The sequence below is a fragment of the Vanessa atalanta genome, chromosome 2 (assembly GCF_905147765.1).
Source record: "Vanessa atalanta chromosome 2, ilVanAtal1.2, whole genome shotgun sequence".
NCBI lineage: Eukaryota > Metazoa > Arthropoda > Insecta > Lepidoptera > Nymphalidae > Vanessa > Vanessa atalanta.
The window spans coordinates 10,928,965-10,948,118 of NC_061872.1; the positions used below are offsets into that span (position 1 = coordinate 10,928,965).

Consider the following 19,154-nt stretch of genomic DNA (forward strand, 5'->3'; position numbering starts at 1 on the left):
TACATTAACATGATATCCTCCCGATACATGAGTTGGTACCATATGACAGCCAACTCTGGCTAACACCGAGAAGCTCATTGGTCAAAATAAATCGACAGGTCATATTTCCGTCCCATTTCAAGAAAAGCAGTAGTAGTAAGTGAGAGGAAAGATGTTAGACATTAATATTTTTATTTTATATATAATATATATATATACTACTTATGTAAAATTATAAATCACTGCACAATATTTAAACTAATCTACATAATTAATTGCTACCCTAAATGTTAACGATGCATGCATAGTAATGTATATATTCTATTTGGTGAATCGTGATAAATATTATAAATTCCATTAATTAACGAGAATTAAGTAATCTTTTCATATTTCGGTAATATGTTTGTTGTACCGTAATAATTACAGTTAATGATTATTTATTTGTATTTTAATATTAAACTAAGCCTAGTAAATACAATCTTTCACGTTTAAATTGGCTTTAAATATAGACTTTAAATCCACAAACTTCGGTTAAGATTTACGTGGTCTAATCATTATTATTCTCTATATTAAAATGATTCATATAATATATTATATCGAGTTGTCTTAATAATGAATGTCTGAATAGGTCTTGTAAATATATGAATAATAATTATTTGTATTTATCATTATAATGTTTTATTTAATATAATCAAAGTTATTAATCTAAAGGCTTTTGGTTGATTGTGTTTCGACGGAAGTGTTTTCTTTTTCTACTTAGCAATTCACTAGTTCCTAATCCTCATTTCCCAGCGGAAATTAGGTTAATGAACAGTTTGGATCTGTTTCTGAATTATGGAAGTGAAAATTCCATCTGAACGTTTAAATGAGATGAGTTTGAATTCCAGATATTGGAGTACAATTTATTTGTACCGAAAGTAAACAACATATTTAGAATTGAATATAAATTATTAACTTAAGCGTTATATTTATAATGTAATACAAATTTATTATATTATGTAAAAATACCAAAATATTCGAATATTTTTTTGTGAACGACTAGACCGATTCTCATGAAATTTTGTAAAGAAGTCGATTAAGTTATTCAATATGGCACCCTTTGTTTACTTTCATTAATAATCAAAAAAAAGGTCTTGAATAATTAAAACTATTGTCTATGGCTGTCAATAATTTCGAAAAACCCACTCCGATTTCTATTCTAATCTATTTAAAAACCTACAAAACCAAAACCTACACAAAAAATTTTAAAAACCATTCCGACCGTTTAGGAGTTCAGTGACACACCTACATAAAAATGATATATGTATATTACAATTAGTAAAACACAAACACTTTGATAATCTTACTTTAATAACATATAACATAACATATAATCCGCTTATGTGAACGTAGTATCAATCTTTTGGCTGCGGTTACGGATTTTAATATCGCTGTCTATAACAAAGCATTAAACGACGAAATCTTCTGTTGAACATTAATTTTGCAGCTTAATGACTTAAGGAACTGCTGTAATAAAGATCTCTAGCGTGCGATACCATTTTGAAGTTAACTATTAAGCCGTGTCATACTCTTACAAGACAGTCATTCGATTGTAGGTCATCATCCTCAGTCTAACTTGACCTATTTATGTCGAGTCTAGGCATCTTGGAGATTTTAGAATAGAACTTACTGTAGTCTAGTGCTAGGCTCACAGTTTGATCCACGACCATGACTACATTTTCAACCTCGCTGTAAACTTTTCTCACTCTATAATACGATGATCATTAAAAATATTTCAGTGTCCCAACGAACTATACTTCCATGATTTTAGTGTTTTCTTTTATTGAGAATTACGTGTGTTTGTGGCTATTCTTTTATTTTTCTCCTTAGTTATTTTTAATTTATATATATATATATATATCGTTCAATTTATTTTTGCCTTTGCATACGATGTGTCATTGTTAGGTTTCATTTATAAATATTTATTAAAACATTGTATCTCCAAAACTACGTGCTAAATTACTTACCTAAATAAGAAGATAAAAACAGCACCCACCCGCGTAGTAAGCAATAAAATGATATATGTATTTTTCTGTTGAAGCGGCCCACTAAATATAACAAGTGAAACTTTATCAAAAGATTTGGGGCTTAAAATCGGGCAAGCAGCACTGATTTTTCGTGAACTGATATTATGTCACTGATATTATGTCATGTGGACTGCTTCTTTGATCTAGTGCCTAGATCTCAAGAAAAAGGCCGCAGATTCCGAGATCCCGTGTATAAAGCATAGGTCGGTCCGATATAAAATTATGGTGTTTTTCTATCCAAATATCTCAGTAACAGCCCGGAGTCTGGAAAATTATACACTCTCGTTCCTCAAAAAACTATAAATCTTTTGGTCCTGCGCCTGAACTCATTCCAGTCGTGTCGGATTTGCCGCCCCATCGGATTATGAAGGAATAGAGAGTGCGCATGTATTGTACACACACTTGTGCACTTTAGTATATTTTTCGTAGACGGCTGGTGACCCTTGAGATTAGCCACCGTAGATCATCATCATCATCAAAGCTCGCAGGTGAAGGTAAAAAACATCGTAAGAAAACAATCGCCGGATTAAAACTGCAGCCAAGCAATGTCGAATAAGCTTCAACTCGCCACTGCCCAACAGTGGGACGTTGACGGGTCTTTTGCTATACCATGTAACCACAAATATTAGTTCAGTTTAAAAGCTTTTTTTTTTTGATTGATACATATATTACCTTTTCACTCAAATTATAACCTATTTTCAAACACCAACATAAAATAGAGGAACACGAATGAATTTGCTTTCCATGTTCATATATATATTAAAACTTAAAACACTCGTAACATTTTTTTCTATTTCTTAACATTACTACGATAAAATACGTCCCTTTGTTATTTACAAACCTTTGCTGGAATCATTTCCCGCGAACTAAAAGGATTTTCTCGAAGTCCAGACCCTGATATTTGGATTTCTTTTGCTTATATTAGATACAAAGAAATCGAAAAACAGAATACAATACTAACATAATTGTAATAACGAAATAAATCAACAACTTTTAAACTAACAAATTATTAATTACTACGATATTTCCTCGTCTATTTTAACTACCATTACTCGCACTTTATCAACATTATACAGAACTCTAAGTGCTTTCTTGCTCGACTCGCATTAGATCTTTTTTATTATGTGAGGATAACGACTCTCAGAAATTTACTAAACATTTAAAGTGAATTTATAACGAATATTTTATTCAGATAATAATTTTATTTCAGTGATTTTAATATCATTTTAAGTCCTTTATTCGGATAAACGACGTAACGTCGCGTCGCCGTCAATCAAAAAAATTGGATTTCATTCAATATACAAATATCATAAGATGATATTTTCTATATATTTTATTTATAATTTGAACGTTTTTAATAGTAAATTAAACTAAAAATAGTATTAATACAGTACATTACGTTAAGTTACGTTATATATAAAATAAACATAGTACGCAATTTAATCCGTAAAGCGTATTTTCCGAAGAAATAAAACATTTCGCCAATATTACGGAGGCAAATTGAATTTCAGTTCAGGAAATGAGATCTGGTAACAACTTTATTTTTGACAAGCACAACTTAAGTTGAAAATTCATGTAATCTCAATAACCCGAAAATACATATTACGTGGCTGTCATGTCATGTCATGTCAAGATATTATAATATTTTGTATTATGATATATATCCATAGAAAGTTTTATTGGTCGTTCGTGTATTTATTATAAGTTATAAAAATGTATTATATCTTTCTAATTAAGAATCTAATGTAATATCGTTTTGTAACTATGTACTTTTTTATTATAATATAAAATCTTATGATTAATTTTTTAAGGTTTGTATTTGTTTCCAATTAAAAATTATTAAGATAGTTTTCGTGTGAGTACTCATTGCCACGAGACTTCATCGTCATAATATCGCGGATTTATCTTGGATTAACTCCGAAGAGTCCGCTCTACTACTCTGCCGACCTTTTACTTTTCTCTTTTTAATGCAATATAATCCAGCCATTTTTACTATTTATTTTACTAATCTAGCAACTTAGACATTTTATTTACATAATACGTTATAATTATTTGGTCTCAATATTTTTATTTCTATATAGGATTAATGAATGTTATTTAAAGATTCTTTAAAAATATCAATCAATTTACATATTAAGAATTGTCATTATACAACAATTGCAACATAAAGTAATTTTAATAAACTGTTGCGAAAAGATTGAATGATGATTGATGAGAATGATTAAGCTCACGTCTGCTGTTGTAAATTTGCTGAGAACCAACAGTTTCAAAGCTGCTAATGATAGAACTGCTAATTTCTAGACAGCACAAGTAAAGGAACAAAACAATAAGGTCACAACAAAAAGTTCTTAAAGACTTCTTTGTGCAATGCAACAGAGGGAAATCGCGATGTTTATGCAATCTTTGACAAACGAGATTAAAAGTATACCGTCCCTAAATCAACTGCCCCAGTCTGAAGTCTAATCACGGTGTTTATGAATCTACCTCAGCTTATAAAATTAAGATTGTTAGTATAATAAGGTATTTTTTTCAGTTGTCCGCATCGGTTGAGGGAGGCGGTACAGCGGATACGATTATCCGTCGCTATCGTCTCGAAAACGGCAATTCACTTGGTGAAAAAGATGAAGTAAGTCTATAGTATTATATAATTTCATTTTTATTAAGTTACACTTGTATACGAAGACTACTATTTAAGCGTCAGTAGCGCAATGGATTACGATGGCGATGTAAAAAGTCGCAGGATCGATCCTGATCCCTTGGGCTATTGTCGTACCCACTTCACACACAGTTGATAAACTTAAAAGGAGGGGTAAATAGGAATATTATTAATTCCTTAATTAATATGGGGCATTTCTTCTATTCTTTTAAAAAAATTACGATACCAGATATACCTATGAAGAAGCGTCTTATATTTTATATCGTTTTCGTAGCTAGGGACAATTTTAAATCCAATTAAAATAAATGAATAGGATTATTACGAAGCTATTCGAAATAATGCAACATTCGTATATCATTAAGAGTAAACATACATACGTTTTGCCTTGTGGTTAAAAATTAATCCATTCTAGTAATGAATTAGACGAAAAATATATCATGGAAATAAAAAAAATACATGTAGTAATATTGTTTTACTATAAGAATGGCACGATTACCGTTTCAAATTTAATACAATGTTAATTAATCTTCTTGTTATTATTTTATCAAAACAATCTCTCTAAACAGCGCTTTATAACAAGTAAAAAAACAATGAGAAAAAGCATCTTCAAATAACATCTTCTTTACTTCGCGGAACTGTTATGAAATTGATAATTGCGTTATTTCTCTTAGGAAGATCTTGCGTAATAATTATTAAAACACAAATAAAAAGCAATATTAAACAATACAGAAAATGTAGAAAGCATTTTCAATTAATTTCAGTTGCTACTGTGACAGAAATTTCCCGCGAAACAGCTTGAAAAAAAAATATGATTGCATACTTTTATAAAATATTTCAAATAACAGCATTCATCGTTCGCATTTTTCAATATGAATAAAAAAACTAACGTTAAATTTAATAAAAACATGCTTATTTTAAATGCAAACGCGAAAAATAGCTGGCATTGTCCCTCGAGCGCATTAATAAAATCATGACATTTGTGTATATTAAACACTGCATCTGTCAATGGTATTCGTAATGTCTACTTAATAAAATACATAATATATATCACATTCATAGCATAAATACGAAGTTGGGATCTACTATATCAGTTCAAACCGATGCCACAATTTAACTACTAGGTAGATTATAGAATCAACAATTAATATCACAAATGTTATTTTAAGTAAAATATTTGATTTGGAATTTCAGTTATGAAAAACAAGGAATTAATATGAATAAAATCGAATACAGATTCTTCTTACAATGTTTGTTCCCGGAAGAACAGCAGCAGCCAGTCCCACCTTCAAGTTACAAGCCTTTCATTGTTATCCGCAACAAACATACGAACGACATCATAAAACACTCAAGCGAATTGATGGCGCTGTGTCATGAAACGTTTCAAAATATTTAAATTTAAGAAATATGAGTTTATAAAACAATATTCTAAAATCAAATATTTTAAACTCTATCTTAATTGTGTTAATTAAAATGAGGTCGTAGTAATAATGACCTAATTAATATTATGGCGCAATCAACTTTATGTCAAAAGAATGAATAGTTGAATCTACGTTAACCTTTTTACGTAGAATTAAACAATATAAAAAACATATATAACAGTAACGGTATATATGTACCTATATAACCTAAATGTGTATTTGTATATAGACCCAAAAGTTTTTAAATTATAATAAAACTAAGTAGTTTATAACATATATTCAATATCCTACTTAGCGATGTGACCAGCCGGCCTACCCATGTTATCTTACGACACCTCACACGTCTTTCCTTTTATGATATGTTCTTTGAAACCTTAAAGATAAAAATAAAAAATTATAAGATATTATCTATGTATAATATTATAAAATTATATTGAGTATTATTTTAAAGATAAATAACATCAATCATACGCTGTCGTTCGCTTAAATGCTTTCCATGAAATGAGTTTTATGGGTTAGTACATAATAAATTATACAACATATATACATATATAACATATAGTAAATGCAATATGTCTGGGTTATAGTTTATGTCTGCCCAGAAGCTATAAACCATCAAACGTAAAAGTCACATATAAATTGTTATATGGACTCAGGTACTGGGTATCTGTAAATACACAGGTTTTATAGAATTTGTACTAAAAGAATATTGTCAGTAGTTGGGGTAGAAATTTTGGCTACCCAACTAGTTACATGTGTCAGATTAGTCCGTCTGGGTATCTACCCTAAGGATACATGACAAGTGGTTTGTATCTACAGCCCACTCCTCATAAATCCTGACAAGTGGTTTGTATCTACAGCCAACTCCTCATAAATCCTTCCGCCAAACAGCAATATTTGTATTTAACGCTTAGTCGTGTTATACTCCAATTTGAAGGGTGACTGAGTCAATGTAACGTCAGGCTTAGTTTCCAACTTTGATGACACATTGCTGATGTAAGTAATGGTTAATATTTCTTACAGCGCCTATTTCTATGGGCGATAATAACCACATACCATCAGGTGGCCCATTTGCACGTACGCCTACCTATATCGTAAAAATGCTAACTGTCATTTGTGATAAAGGCGTTGCGGTCTGGCTTTGTATATGTTCAAAGCGATATCGTTTTTTTCATAAGCCATACATAAATTTAACATTAACGGTTCAAAGGTAGAATAAAACGTACATCAATTTTAACGGATGTTCAAGCAACACTCTTTTTTTCACGTTCTTAACTGGTTAAAATAATCTTCGTGCTTGATGATGAAGGAAAACATTGTAAGGAAACAAAGTGTCAAAAGCAACCTTATATACATCACTTGTAAATGTGTACACGTCAAATATTGTTATTGTATTCATGTAATGACGTATGTAAAAATAGTATGCTTTATTTCTATATATTTAACCCTTATAATATTCACAATTTCCCCTTACTATTTCTGTAGAAACGAATGTTTAAAATTACTCTTAAGAGTTTAAATGTTTAAATATATGTTCATATCATATCATATGAAAGAGGGGTACAACATGACTCAAAATTATGTAAAAATATTTAAGTGACGAATAAATACATATTTATTTTATTTGTTATGATTAATTTTATCAAACTAAATAAATAAAAAATGTTTATATAAAAATAAATGATTACGAGCTTTTGTAGTTTTCAATTGGGACTTAATTATTTCGTTACGTCCTTTTAACCTAAATAAAGAATTTTCCGGAAATAATGAAAAACTTTTTGTCCAATACTAAAACATTTTCGGATTTTTATTATCTTTACTATATTTAGTAGCGAATAGTTATTAAGTTTTATTTTTTACTTTAATTATCGTTTAAAGTGTGATATCGTTTTCAGTTATTTGGACCGCCCAGCGCACCGGTACTTGAAAATCCGGAATTCCAAACACGATGGTACTTCAAGTATTTCTTAGGAAAAAGTAAGTATTTTTATATAAATAATTCGTTCGGTATCTTTTTCTCCTCCGTTTGTGAACTTGATTTTTTTTTGTTTCGAGACGAGCTTAAGTGTTATCAATTAAACATTTTAGAAACAGCACGTTTATTATTTATTATGTTTGCGTTTAAAACAATCGAGAGAAGTTCATCAATCCTGTAATTTTACTTATGTCGAATTTAATTCAATGAGCGTCAGCCAGTTTAAAATAATCTTAACTTTTTTTTAGAAATTTTGGTTAACTTAAGATCTAGGTCACATGTGTATTGTAGCGATTATACGTTAACTAAATTTAACTTCTACGAATATTATCATTAAATTCAAGGATAGTATATTTTTTTATACAGATAAAATGAAGGAAGCTAAGATTTAATTAATACATCCTACATAAATCTTTTGTTTTATATATCTGTGTCCAGTCTGTGTGGGTAGTGGTTATTTTTATATTATATTAAGTATAGAGCTAAATCTGTAAAGTATTTTATTCAGCGTTTAGAAGCCAGTTCTGTTGTGTGGTTTCCCTAGTTATTCATTATTATTATTCCGACCTATAACGACAACACGCGACCCATTTATTCGACGATGAATGATTTCATTGTTAGATTATATTGACAGATTTCTTTTGCACAGTTACGGCAAAAATAACATATTTGAAATATCTACAACAAACCAACGAAATTATCGTATCGTAAAATAAAACATTGAAAACACATTGTATTCTTACGGATGCTAATTAACAATGCGGGATAAAAATACGTGACTTAATTAAACAATTACTTTTCAATTCAATTATGAGTATTAATTATACGCGTATGCTTCACCAATAAATGTAGCAATGAAATGATATTATTTCCAAAGCTCATATCTATGGAAATAATGTCTATTTTATCAGAAAATGTTTTCGTCGGAGTGCAATCTCTTGTAAACGATTTCCTTTATCGTCACTGAATATTTCGTGTACCTATTGTTACTACTTATTTTCTATGTTATCTTTAATACATATGATACTTGCGTAATAAGGCGATCGGTTTTGGCGTAACATTTAAGATACTTCAGTTCCGTTTCATTTGTTTTTTTAATAGACAAAGTTTATAAATATTGAAAATATGAAACTTTAAAATAGAATGGGAAATTTGAATTAGGAATATATTTTAATATTTTTAAAATAAATAATCACTTAAAGGTTTAATAACTTTTGCAGAAATTTATCATAAAAATTGAAGTTCGATCTTTGTTCATACTATATTCCAATCAAAGGTTTTCTTTACTTATATAATTATTCTGTACGTGTTTATTTTTCTGAACTCCTAAATGGCTGGACCGATTTTGATAAAGTGGATTAGTTTACACACGGCAGGTGGCGCTACGTTCGGATTCAATCCGTCCGGGTATTTTTAACAAGAAAAAATATATAATTAAAATAATGTTTCCCCGTACGACGTCGGGACGAGCAGATAGTAAATACAATATTTTTGTTTGGTAACGTACTATATACGGATTTGTCAGTTTAAATACATATAAAATATACAAGCTAATTATGAATATAATTACATTTACATTCTGAAATTGATTGCGTTTAAAAATAACATTTGATATTTATTAAATTTTCGGCTACACTCTATAACATTGATGATTTCAAATACCAAAGTATAGTACGACACAAACGAGAGGTAGCATCGACAAAATTTAACTTTCATAACACATAAATTTAACAGAGTTTAATTATTACTTAATTACAATTCATACTCGCCCCAGCTTGTTATATTCAGCCAACCATATTGTAATGCACTTGGGAACTCGATGGGTGTTGACAACGTAATTGCCTTTAGGGACAATAGTTTTGTTTGCAAAATGTCTGTTCTAGACAACGAGCTTTACTATATCCGGTGAACGGATAAGTGAATTTTCGTAGCTTACGTCCGACCAGAATACATTTTTTCACTATTCGTATACCTTTATTTTTAACATAAGCTACTTTAAAACCATACAAAATCTAATGTGTTGGTTTTTTAAACAATTTAATTGAAATTAAGTTTATATATAATCATTTTTATGAATTATTCTTACTGCTAAATGTAATATAACTGCTTGTATAATTTATACATTACCTATTATTGATGAATACTATTTTAAGTTTTGGGTCCGAAAGTCTAATCATCGCAATTGTCTAAATCCAGTCTTTCAGAAACATTTCGAGAAAACCTCAATAAATAAAAAAATCGAAACACATTTACTAATAATAAGAACAATGAAAAATTAAACTGAACACAATAAAAATATATTTTAAACCCTCTTATACTATGTGAGATGGCAGTTTTTCCAATAACAAGATACCTTTTCCTTCATATTATCTATGATATTTACCTTTCGTAATAGATATCACGATTGTATAATAATACAACATCAAATTTCTCTATTTTATAAAATATTACTTCAAATAAATCGGCAATGCTTCAAAATTTTCACGAAATGTAGGTTAAATCTTTTCTAATTAAATTTCGAGCGCTTAATAACTAGCGCTCCTTCAACATCACTCTCGAAGTAAAAGATAAGTTAAGTGGTAATATTGCGGAATTTTTGTGTTACTTGAGTGAACTTCACTGCGGAAATTGCTTACACGACTTTTTCTAAACAGCCTCTAAACAGCCTACGCAATTTTGCTTGACGCTTAAAACGTTTACACAGTGAATATATAATTGTATTTTTCATTTTATTATCGATAAAATATTTATGAATGTTAGCTTAGCTGTATGTTATAGGACAATAACCGATAAATAATGATGTAAGTCGATATTTTCAACGTGTTTTCCTTTGTGACCATAACAAAGATAACGACCCTTATGTATACTGTCTGATACTCTTACTCTTCTTCTATAAATATAATATAAAGCGAAGAATAAGACTTACAAATTAAGAATAAACTGTCCTTTTTGTCTAACCGTGAATTTATTTTAATGCCGAATTTCTTGAAATAAATAGTAATATGAAATATATAAGTTCATTAAATGTAAAATATTCTTAAATATTTTTATAAATTAAACTTAATAACTTACGAATTTAATATCGCTGACGCTTGGTAGTAAATTCCACGAATATAACGTACTATTGGTATTTCACGGCGAAACGAAAATTATTCTGCTTATTACTACTTGTCTTATTTCTTCGTGACATTTCTCGGCTTCATTTGTTATAGATACTTACCTGCCTTCATCGTTTCTCTACGTCTATTATGTAATACATCCATTTGTTTTAAAATGTCATGCTTTATATTTCGAAGATTAGACAAACAGCGAATAATAGACAAACATAATGATGTTCATCAATGCACATTTGGGTAGAAATTTTTATTATTTTTAGTATATTTATTATACTTTAAATAGTGTTAACTTCACTCAGACATATATAAATAAAATGACAAAATAAAACTAATTCTCTTTTTATATTTCATACTTTATTATCCCTATTAGCATAATAATTTTTATATAATCTCTTAAAATTTTGTTAATGTTGCGAAAACTTAAGTGACTTTTTATATAAATCTCTCATAAGTAAATCCGTCATCCCCCAGCACAAGAGAAGTTAAGCGTTTTTATTTCAAAGTCAAACAGATTGAATATTCTCATCAGTACTTTGATGTCTTTACGAGAAACAATATCAAATAATTTCTAAAAATTGGAATACTTAAAAGTCTTTGGTTGAGTTCGAGAGAATATTTCATTTTAATTACATGTATTTCAAAAATCGAGTTTCTCATCTTTTCAAATAATTATAAATCTTATTAACATTTAAGTATCGAAGATGCTATAATTTTAATTATTAATTATATTGTGAAAACCCAGCTTCAAATAAACGGGAACACAAAATAATTAATAATATTCAACATAGTTTACAATATTTATATTTTCCAATTTATGGTACAATCATACATTATTTTTTTTTTTTTAGGGAAACAAACAATGACATGACACTTATGGCATAAAAATATACAATATTACATACCTTCCGTTTTTCAACCCAGATTAACAATTCCCATGTCAAATTCAAAAATTTTCTTTTTCTACTTTTATTTATAAAAATGTCAAACCATAAAGTATCCATTAGATTTATAGAATTCTGTGATTGAATATAGCTCAATAGCTAGAAGCTATACAACCTTCAATGATTATTTATAAATAAATTTTATTTAAAATAATTTATAGGCTTACAATTATTATCTAGATTGCAGACACATCAAACTATTTAACTCAGTCAAATAAAAGAAAAATACAAAGCAAAGGCACGAACAACACGTCTTTCAAGAAAACACTTTGCGATTATGCTGCTTATATAAGCCACTTTAAGTGTATGCTTTTAAACAATTTCTTAAATTGTAATATAGTAATAATATTTCGACCATAATATCTCCGCAGCTCATCTCATCAATTCTATCTTACTCTGTTCTGATATCAATAGCAATCGAGTTAGTATAAATATACAGATACATGTCATAGATATCATGGTTGGCAATGCATTTTATAAGGAGTAGCCTATACAATACTGCAAAAAGCATTGGCTTATTCAGAAGATGATGATGATGATGATGCGGATAAATACATGTATTGTGTTACAATAACAATGTATTTTAATTAGAAAATTGTTCATCACTTCTGTTAGATATTCGTATAATAAATATCTCCTTATCTCGTAACTTCGTGTTAATCTGAGCGATGGCACTCGCATGTTCATTGTTAGGCTCAAACTTCCACGACCGGATTTAATAAGAGCGTCGAAGCGAATATTAAATAAGGACGGGTAAATAATGATAGCACTCTAACGTCTACATATATTTCGTGATGTTTTTCGCGTTCATTTTATATATATTTAATACTGATAAAGAGCAATTTTTTCAGGAAACCATGTTTGATTTAATCTTAAAAACATAACGATGCTAAAAATCAAATTAAAAAAAAAAATTATGCAAAGGTTCTATTCATATTATCTATAAAGTAAAATTACCGATATAAGTCACGAAATAAAAAGCTTTATATAGAATTCAACCACACTGGTTAATAAGTCCAACAAAGGCAAGCGAAGAAGCAAAATTGAAAAAAATCTATTAATAACAGTCGAAGGTTTAAAAAAAAACAATTTCCTTAGACGTGCAATGAGAGCTTGAAGTCGCTTCTTATTATCGTGATTGGTACTCGTTTAACGTTACCGATCTTTATGTCATAGCTGTTACCTTGCTAATAGCCTTCTTTCAAGTCACCCAGAACTGCTTACATTTGAATACATTTATAATATACATTTATTTTGTTATTATAATTAATTTTTAAATTGAGAATGAATGCAGAATTAATTATTATATCAAGAAATAGAATAATAAAATTAGTGTTTATACGAACCTTATAGAAGTTTATCTTGAATATAATTTATTCAGTATACCAAATGTAATTCGTCGAATTAAACCTATTTCTAATGATGGTCGTATTAATTTGATGCTTTGTAATTATGTAATTCGGATGAGACAACAATTTAATCAAACTGATCTAATGATGGAGTCAAGAGATGGAAGGTTGAACTCTTCAATAACCCTTGAATTTGCATTTGATTTGCTTCGATGAGTCTAACATATTAATAATCATCAATGGCAATAGATTTTAAACTACAAATATTATTAAAGTATAATAAAACCGTTCTATGTTTATATTTTATGTGTGATTAGTTGTTACATTTAAAAAAAAAACGTACTAGTAATCATGGAAACGATTTTTTCATTATCATTATAATAGTATCGCTTCAGACAAATACATATTTCTTTCTTGTTTTCAGTATAAAAATATTATTTGATTTTAAGTAAATAGATAATATTTTTTCATATTAAATATGTTGTTATATTACTTGTAATATTACATACGTTAATTCATTGAGGAGATACAATTTATTTTTAACTTCGCGTTTTGACGTGTCCGTGCTTTTATTCAGTTTAATTTCTATTGTGCTATTTGATTTCGTAATTTCCTTTTTTACAAGTCGAATTCATAATATGACCAATTTATTATTATTAAAATTAAGTTAAGTCTACACGGGTCAGTCTAATTACAGCATACTAGTTGTCGCTCGCGGCTTCGCTCGGGTTTTAGGGGTAGGTTGTTATGTGTTAGGCAAAAAAACGAAGCCTATGTCCTTCCTTGGAGTTTAAGTTTGCTTTATACTAAATGTAGTCAAATTCGGTTTATTTGTAGGCAATGAAAGATCGACAGACAGACAGACAGACAGAGTTACTTCCACATTTATAATATTATTATTAGTATAGATGAAACTTTTCACAAAACTAAAAAACTCTTAGTCATGAAAATGTATAAGATAACAATTTTAACATGATATGTTATTGTAGTGCATCAAAACTACATCGGGGTGGATGGCGCGAGGGAACCGTACCTCCTCAGCGTTGTGCAAGAGGGTGCGGGACTTTTACGAGCAATTCTCTTCAATAAAATGGTAAGTGCTCGTTATTACAGCTTGTACATTAGTTTTAAAGAAATGTAATACATGGAATCTCGTCTTTAAATAATATACTTGAGTATAACACTTGGAACCGTGCCAACGTAGAAGTATATGACTTCTAGAAGCTCTGACTTTCTTACATAATACCTATTTCTTGGGAGAAGTCACCATTTTTACAATTCACAGTTATTACAGTTTTAGGTAGATTTATTTATGAATTCGTTAAAATAGACTATTAATGACATTTACCTCAAGCCTAGAACATATATGTAATATGCAGTTAAATTAACGAAAATTATATTGTTTTTAGAGGATATTGTGTTTTTTAAAATTACGTAATTTAATTGAGTTACATTAATAATTGAAACTTTAAATGAATGTAATTGCCTATTAATATTTAATATTAAAAAATACACAACAAAACGTATTAAAAGGATAAAAGTAAAAATATACAATACGGCACTTCGCCATTCAACTTTTGCTTAGTAGGTGGTAGTTAGATTAAGTGGAATCTACCCATCGGCGTCTTCTTTGAGCCTCAGCTGCAATAAAATGCGTTTATAGTCGTACAACCCTGTATATTAGCTCAATATAAACTTCACTTGAAAATTGCAATGCCGACAAGAGTATAACAGCTCTTGAACTATAAAGATGATCTTTATAAGTTTATAAAATATGAATATTACGCTTTAAATATATTTTTAATGCTGATGTATTATTAAAACTAGATATAGAAAATATATAGCCAACTGACCTTCTCACAATGACATTATCGCCTACACCATTATTTAAAGATATTTTGAATATAAATAAGGGTAATAGACTATTTTTAACACTGACACATTTTAGCACAAAAGAAAGTTATGTAAATTAATTATACGATAAACTTATAAATAACCTATTATTGATTAGTTACTTTACTAGGATTAGCATTACTTTTTAGAATCTTTTCTAACTTCATTGTATAAAATATGTATAAAAATAAGAACATTTTAAAGACTGTTTTTGAGAAGGAAATTTAGAATTGATTCCACCAGACTGCTTCTATGTCGGTCGGTGTAAACAAATGAGGCAGATCTTTACTTGGTGGTAGAGCTTTGTGCTAGCACGTCTGGGTAGGTACCACCCACTCAACATATATTCTACCGCCAAACAGTAGTACCCAGTGTTGTTGTGTTCCGGTTTGAAGGATGAGTGAGTCAGTATAACTACAGCTACAAGGGACACAACATCTTAGTTCCCAAGGTTGGTGGCACATTGGCGATGTAAGGAATGGTTAATATTTCTTACAGCACCGTTGTCTATGGGTGGTGGTGACCACTTACCATCAGATGGCCCATTTTCTCGTCGGCCTACCTATAATAAACAAAAAAGATTTTCATCCGAAACATGCAGGTTTTCTCACAATTTTTACCCTTAACGTCGAGCACGAGTTGAATGATTGTACAAATGATTGTACGAACAAAAATTGAGCATGAAATTTTAATAGTATTTTTTTATCTTAACTTTAAATGTATACACACGTCACTAACAAATATTTTTCTGATTACTTCTTTGCAAAGAAACACAATGCACGTCTGAGATGTTTACAATCAATTGCACTTCACACTACATTAACTTACAAAAATCGTTCGCTAGTTCAACTCAATGACATTGCACAACGTTAGGTTTTATTTATCTCTAGATATTTTATTTATATTTAATATATGTAAACGAACGTTGAGCTCGAGATCTCTAATACATTTTCTTATTTAAATATGATACTAAGCGGACCTTTTTAATAAGAAAGCCAAATCAAAGAGACCTCCTGATAATGATAAGTGTACACCTGCAGGTATTTAATGGTACTTCAATGTTTAATAACACCTCATACTGCGTATATGTGTCGTCATTTCAATTGTGCATGTTTCACGGGGTCACTCAAACTTCAAACAGGATAACAGGAATACAAAATATTGGTGTTAAGCGATAAATATATAAATGATGACATAGCGATTTGGGCTACCCAGCCTTCAAAATCCCGTTTATCCTTTCTTATTTGAATAAAGAATATTTCATACTAGTTTGTAATATTTACAACGCATTTATCGTGAGAGAAATACTTTATATTACTAAGTAGTACTGATACCTTAAGATGGAATAATTATGTGTGCTATTTTAAATAAATAAAAAAATATATGATAAATGACTGCAAAAAAAGAAGTTTAATATGTCACTAAAAAAGATTATTCTAAAATTTTGTTAAAATATATGAACGCGGAATACGACATGCTATAAAGTAATTAATGATTTTTTGCTACGAGTTTACCGAGCCGGTTCAGAAATTATTCACACATTACAGATACAATATTGTTGTATTTTTATAAAAAACGCAATGACATTAATGACCTCCATCATTAATGTCATTTCGTTCGTTAGCATTAGCAGCCCGTAAATGTCCCACTGCTGGGATAAAGGCCTCCTCTCCCTTTGAGGAGAAGGTTTGGAGCATATTCCACCACGCTGCTCCAATGCGGGTTGGCGGAATACACATGTGGCAGAATTTCGTTGAAATTAGACACATGCAGGTTTCCTCACGATGTTTTCCTTCACCGCCGAGCAAGAGATGAATTATAAACACAAATTAAGCACATGAAATTTCAGCGATGCCTGCCTAGGTTTGAACCCGAAATCATCGGTTAAGATGCACGCGTTCTAACCACTGGGCCATCTCTTGTATCTTGTATCATTTCGTTCGTATCTATATTTTTTAATCTAATTTTTTAATAAACATTTTAGTGAACAAAGAGCTCGTGATATATATGATATATAGATATAATACTTTCTTTGAAGACAAAAAATCTTGGTGCTTAAAACACGGAAATCATACTTTATTACTTTGAAATAAAACTAGCCGATTACTTCAAGAACAGATGCAAAAGTCAAAAGAAAAAAATAAATCATTAGTTACTTTAAAAAAGTGCAATACATAGAGAATTTGTATTAGTTATGTCTTTGTATTAGTTAAATAAAGAAAGAGGTTTATGTACTTTATCTCATCATTGAACCAGTAGAGTTTAATATATCATGCCTTGACAAAATATTGCATTGTTACAGGGAGCTCATAAAATATATCTTCCGGCGAGTGCGTGGAGCGGCAGCGGCGGTCAAGCACCGACCAGACCCACCCTCAAACAGATATTGGCCCAGTTTACAGCCATCGAGCGGATTGACAAAATGCCTAGAGAGGTATTAGTTTCTTTAAATACGTTATGCAGATAAACCTAGTATCACAGCATTTTTTCATACAATTCTGTTTTAATTTAGAAATGAAAGGAACTATTTTATTATATACTAGAAAGCCGCTCGGGCTTCGCATGGATACAATTTATTTTTGTTATAATATAAACAAAAAATATAGATTACTATAATAACATACGATTTTCAAATGAAAACTTAATAACGATTAAATTATTACCATTTATTAAGTTTTTTTTAAGCCTGTCATTATAATTTAATAATATGTCCTTCATATTATTCAAGATAACGTGTCCGGAATTACAAAAGGATGTTTTGCTGCTGGAAGAACAAGAGGGTTCTGTGAATTTCAAAATAGGTGTTATGATAATGAAACCAGGTCAAAGGACGGACGATGAAATGCTTTCAAACGGTAATTATTATTAAATTTTATACAATTTATATAAAATATATAGTATACAATTTAAATATATATATTTGTCGTAGAAGTATCGTATATAAGCCGAAATGATCCAGTGGTTAAAACTCGGGAATCTTAACCGAATATTTAGGGTACAATCCCGCGGAAGCACCAACACAACACGAGTTAAACACATGAGAACTTAATGTTCTCATGTGTTTAACTCGTGTTCAATTTATATCGAAAAACATCGCGATGAAACCTGCATGTGTCGGATATCGGAAATTCTGTCACATGTGTTGTCAACCCGCAATGGTGGCATAAGCTCCAAACCTTCTTCTCAATAGGACAGGAAGCCTTTACGCAGCTATGGGTAAATCTTCTGATTTTCAAGAAAATCATCTACAGATTACATTTTCTGACTCAATATGTAACTTATAGAATAATAGAAATGAAAGTAATATCATTTAATCATTCACCGATTATATAAAACTAAAAGTCAAACTTAAATTAGAATCGTGATTCCTGGTAACTCCTGCGTCAAATTTTGCCGTTCAGGGATTGAAAGCTTCTAAATTCAAAACAACCAATCCAAACATCGTCGTCGACTCTTCACTCATTTATTTTCTGTTATGTAGTATCCTGTTCTCATATGAAAAAATATGTTAAAAGCGAATTGTCAATTTTGCAAATCATCTTCTTTGGCTTGTTTTCAATTATGTGCGAGTTATTTATCTTTACAACTTGTGCCATTAAAAAGGTTGTAAAGACCTACGGTTCGGAAACTTTGGACACAGTTAGTCTACAGCTATTACGACGTGGTCAGCTGCTTTGAAATAAAAGGTCAAACCCAATATCGTGAATGGTTATACCATCGGCAGTTGTTAATGCTCACCAATTGTCAAATTTGAGCCTAGC

The 19,154-nt window shown here is 29.9% G+C and overlaps 1 protein-coding gene across 1 annotated transcript in view; it reads left to right on the forward strand.

Annotated features, from left to right (window-relative positions):
- LOC125073417 (GTPase-activating Rap/Ran-GAP domain-like protein 3) overlaps positions 1 to 19,154 on the forward strand; it is an 82,153-nt gene that overhangs the window by 50,180 nt on the left and 12,819 nt on the right. The window contains exons 3-7 of the mRNA XM_047684241.1: positions 4,579 to 4,671; positions 8,015 to 8,096; positions 14,490 to 14,593; positions 17,696 to 17,827; positions 18,122 to 18,248. Coding sequence (XP_047540197.1) covers positions 4,579 to 4,671; positions 8,015 to 8,096; positions 14,490 to 14,593; positions 17,696 to 17,827; positions 18,122 to 18,248 — 538 coding nt within the window. The remainder of the gene's footprint in view (positions 1 to 4,578; positions 4,672 to 8,014; positions 8,097 to 14,489; positions 14,594 to 17,695; positions 17,828 to 18,121; positions 18,249 to 19,154) is intronic.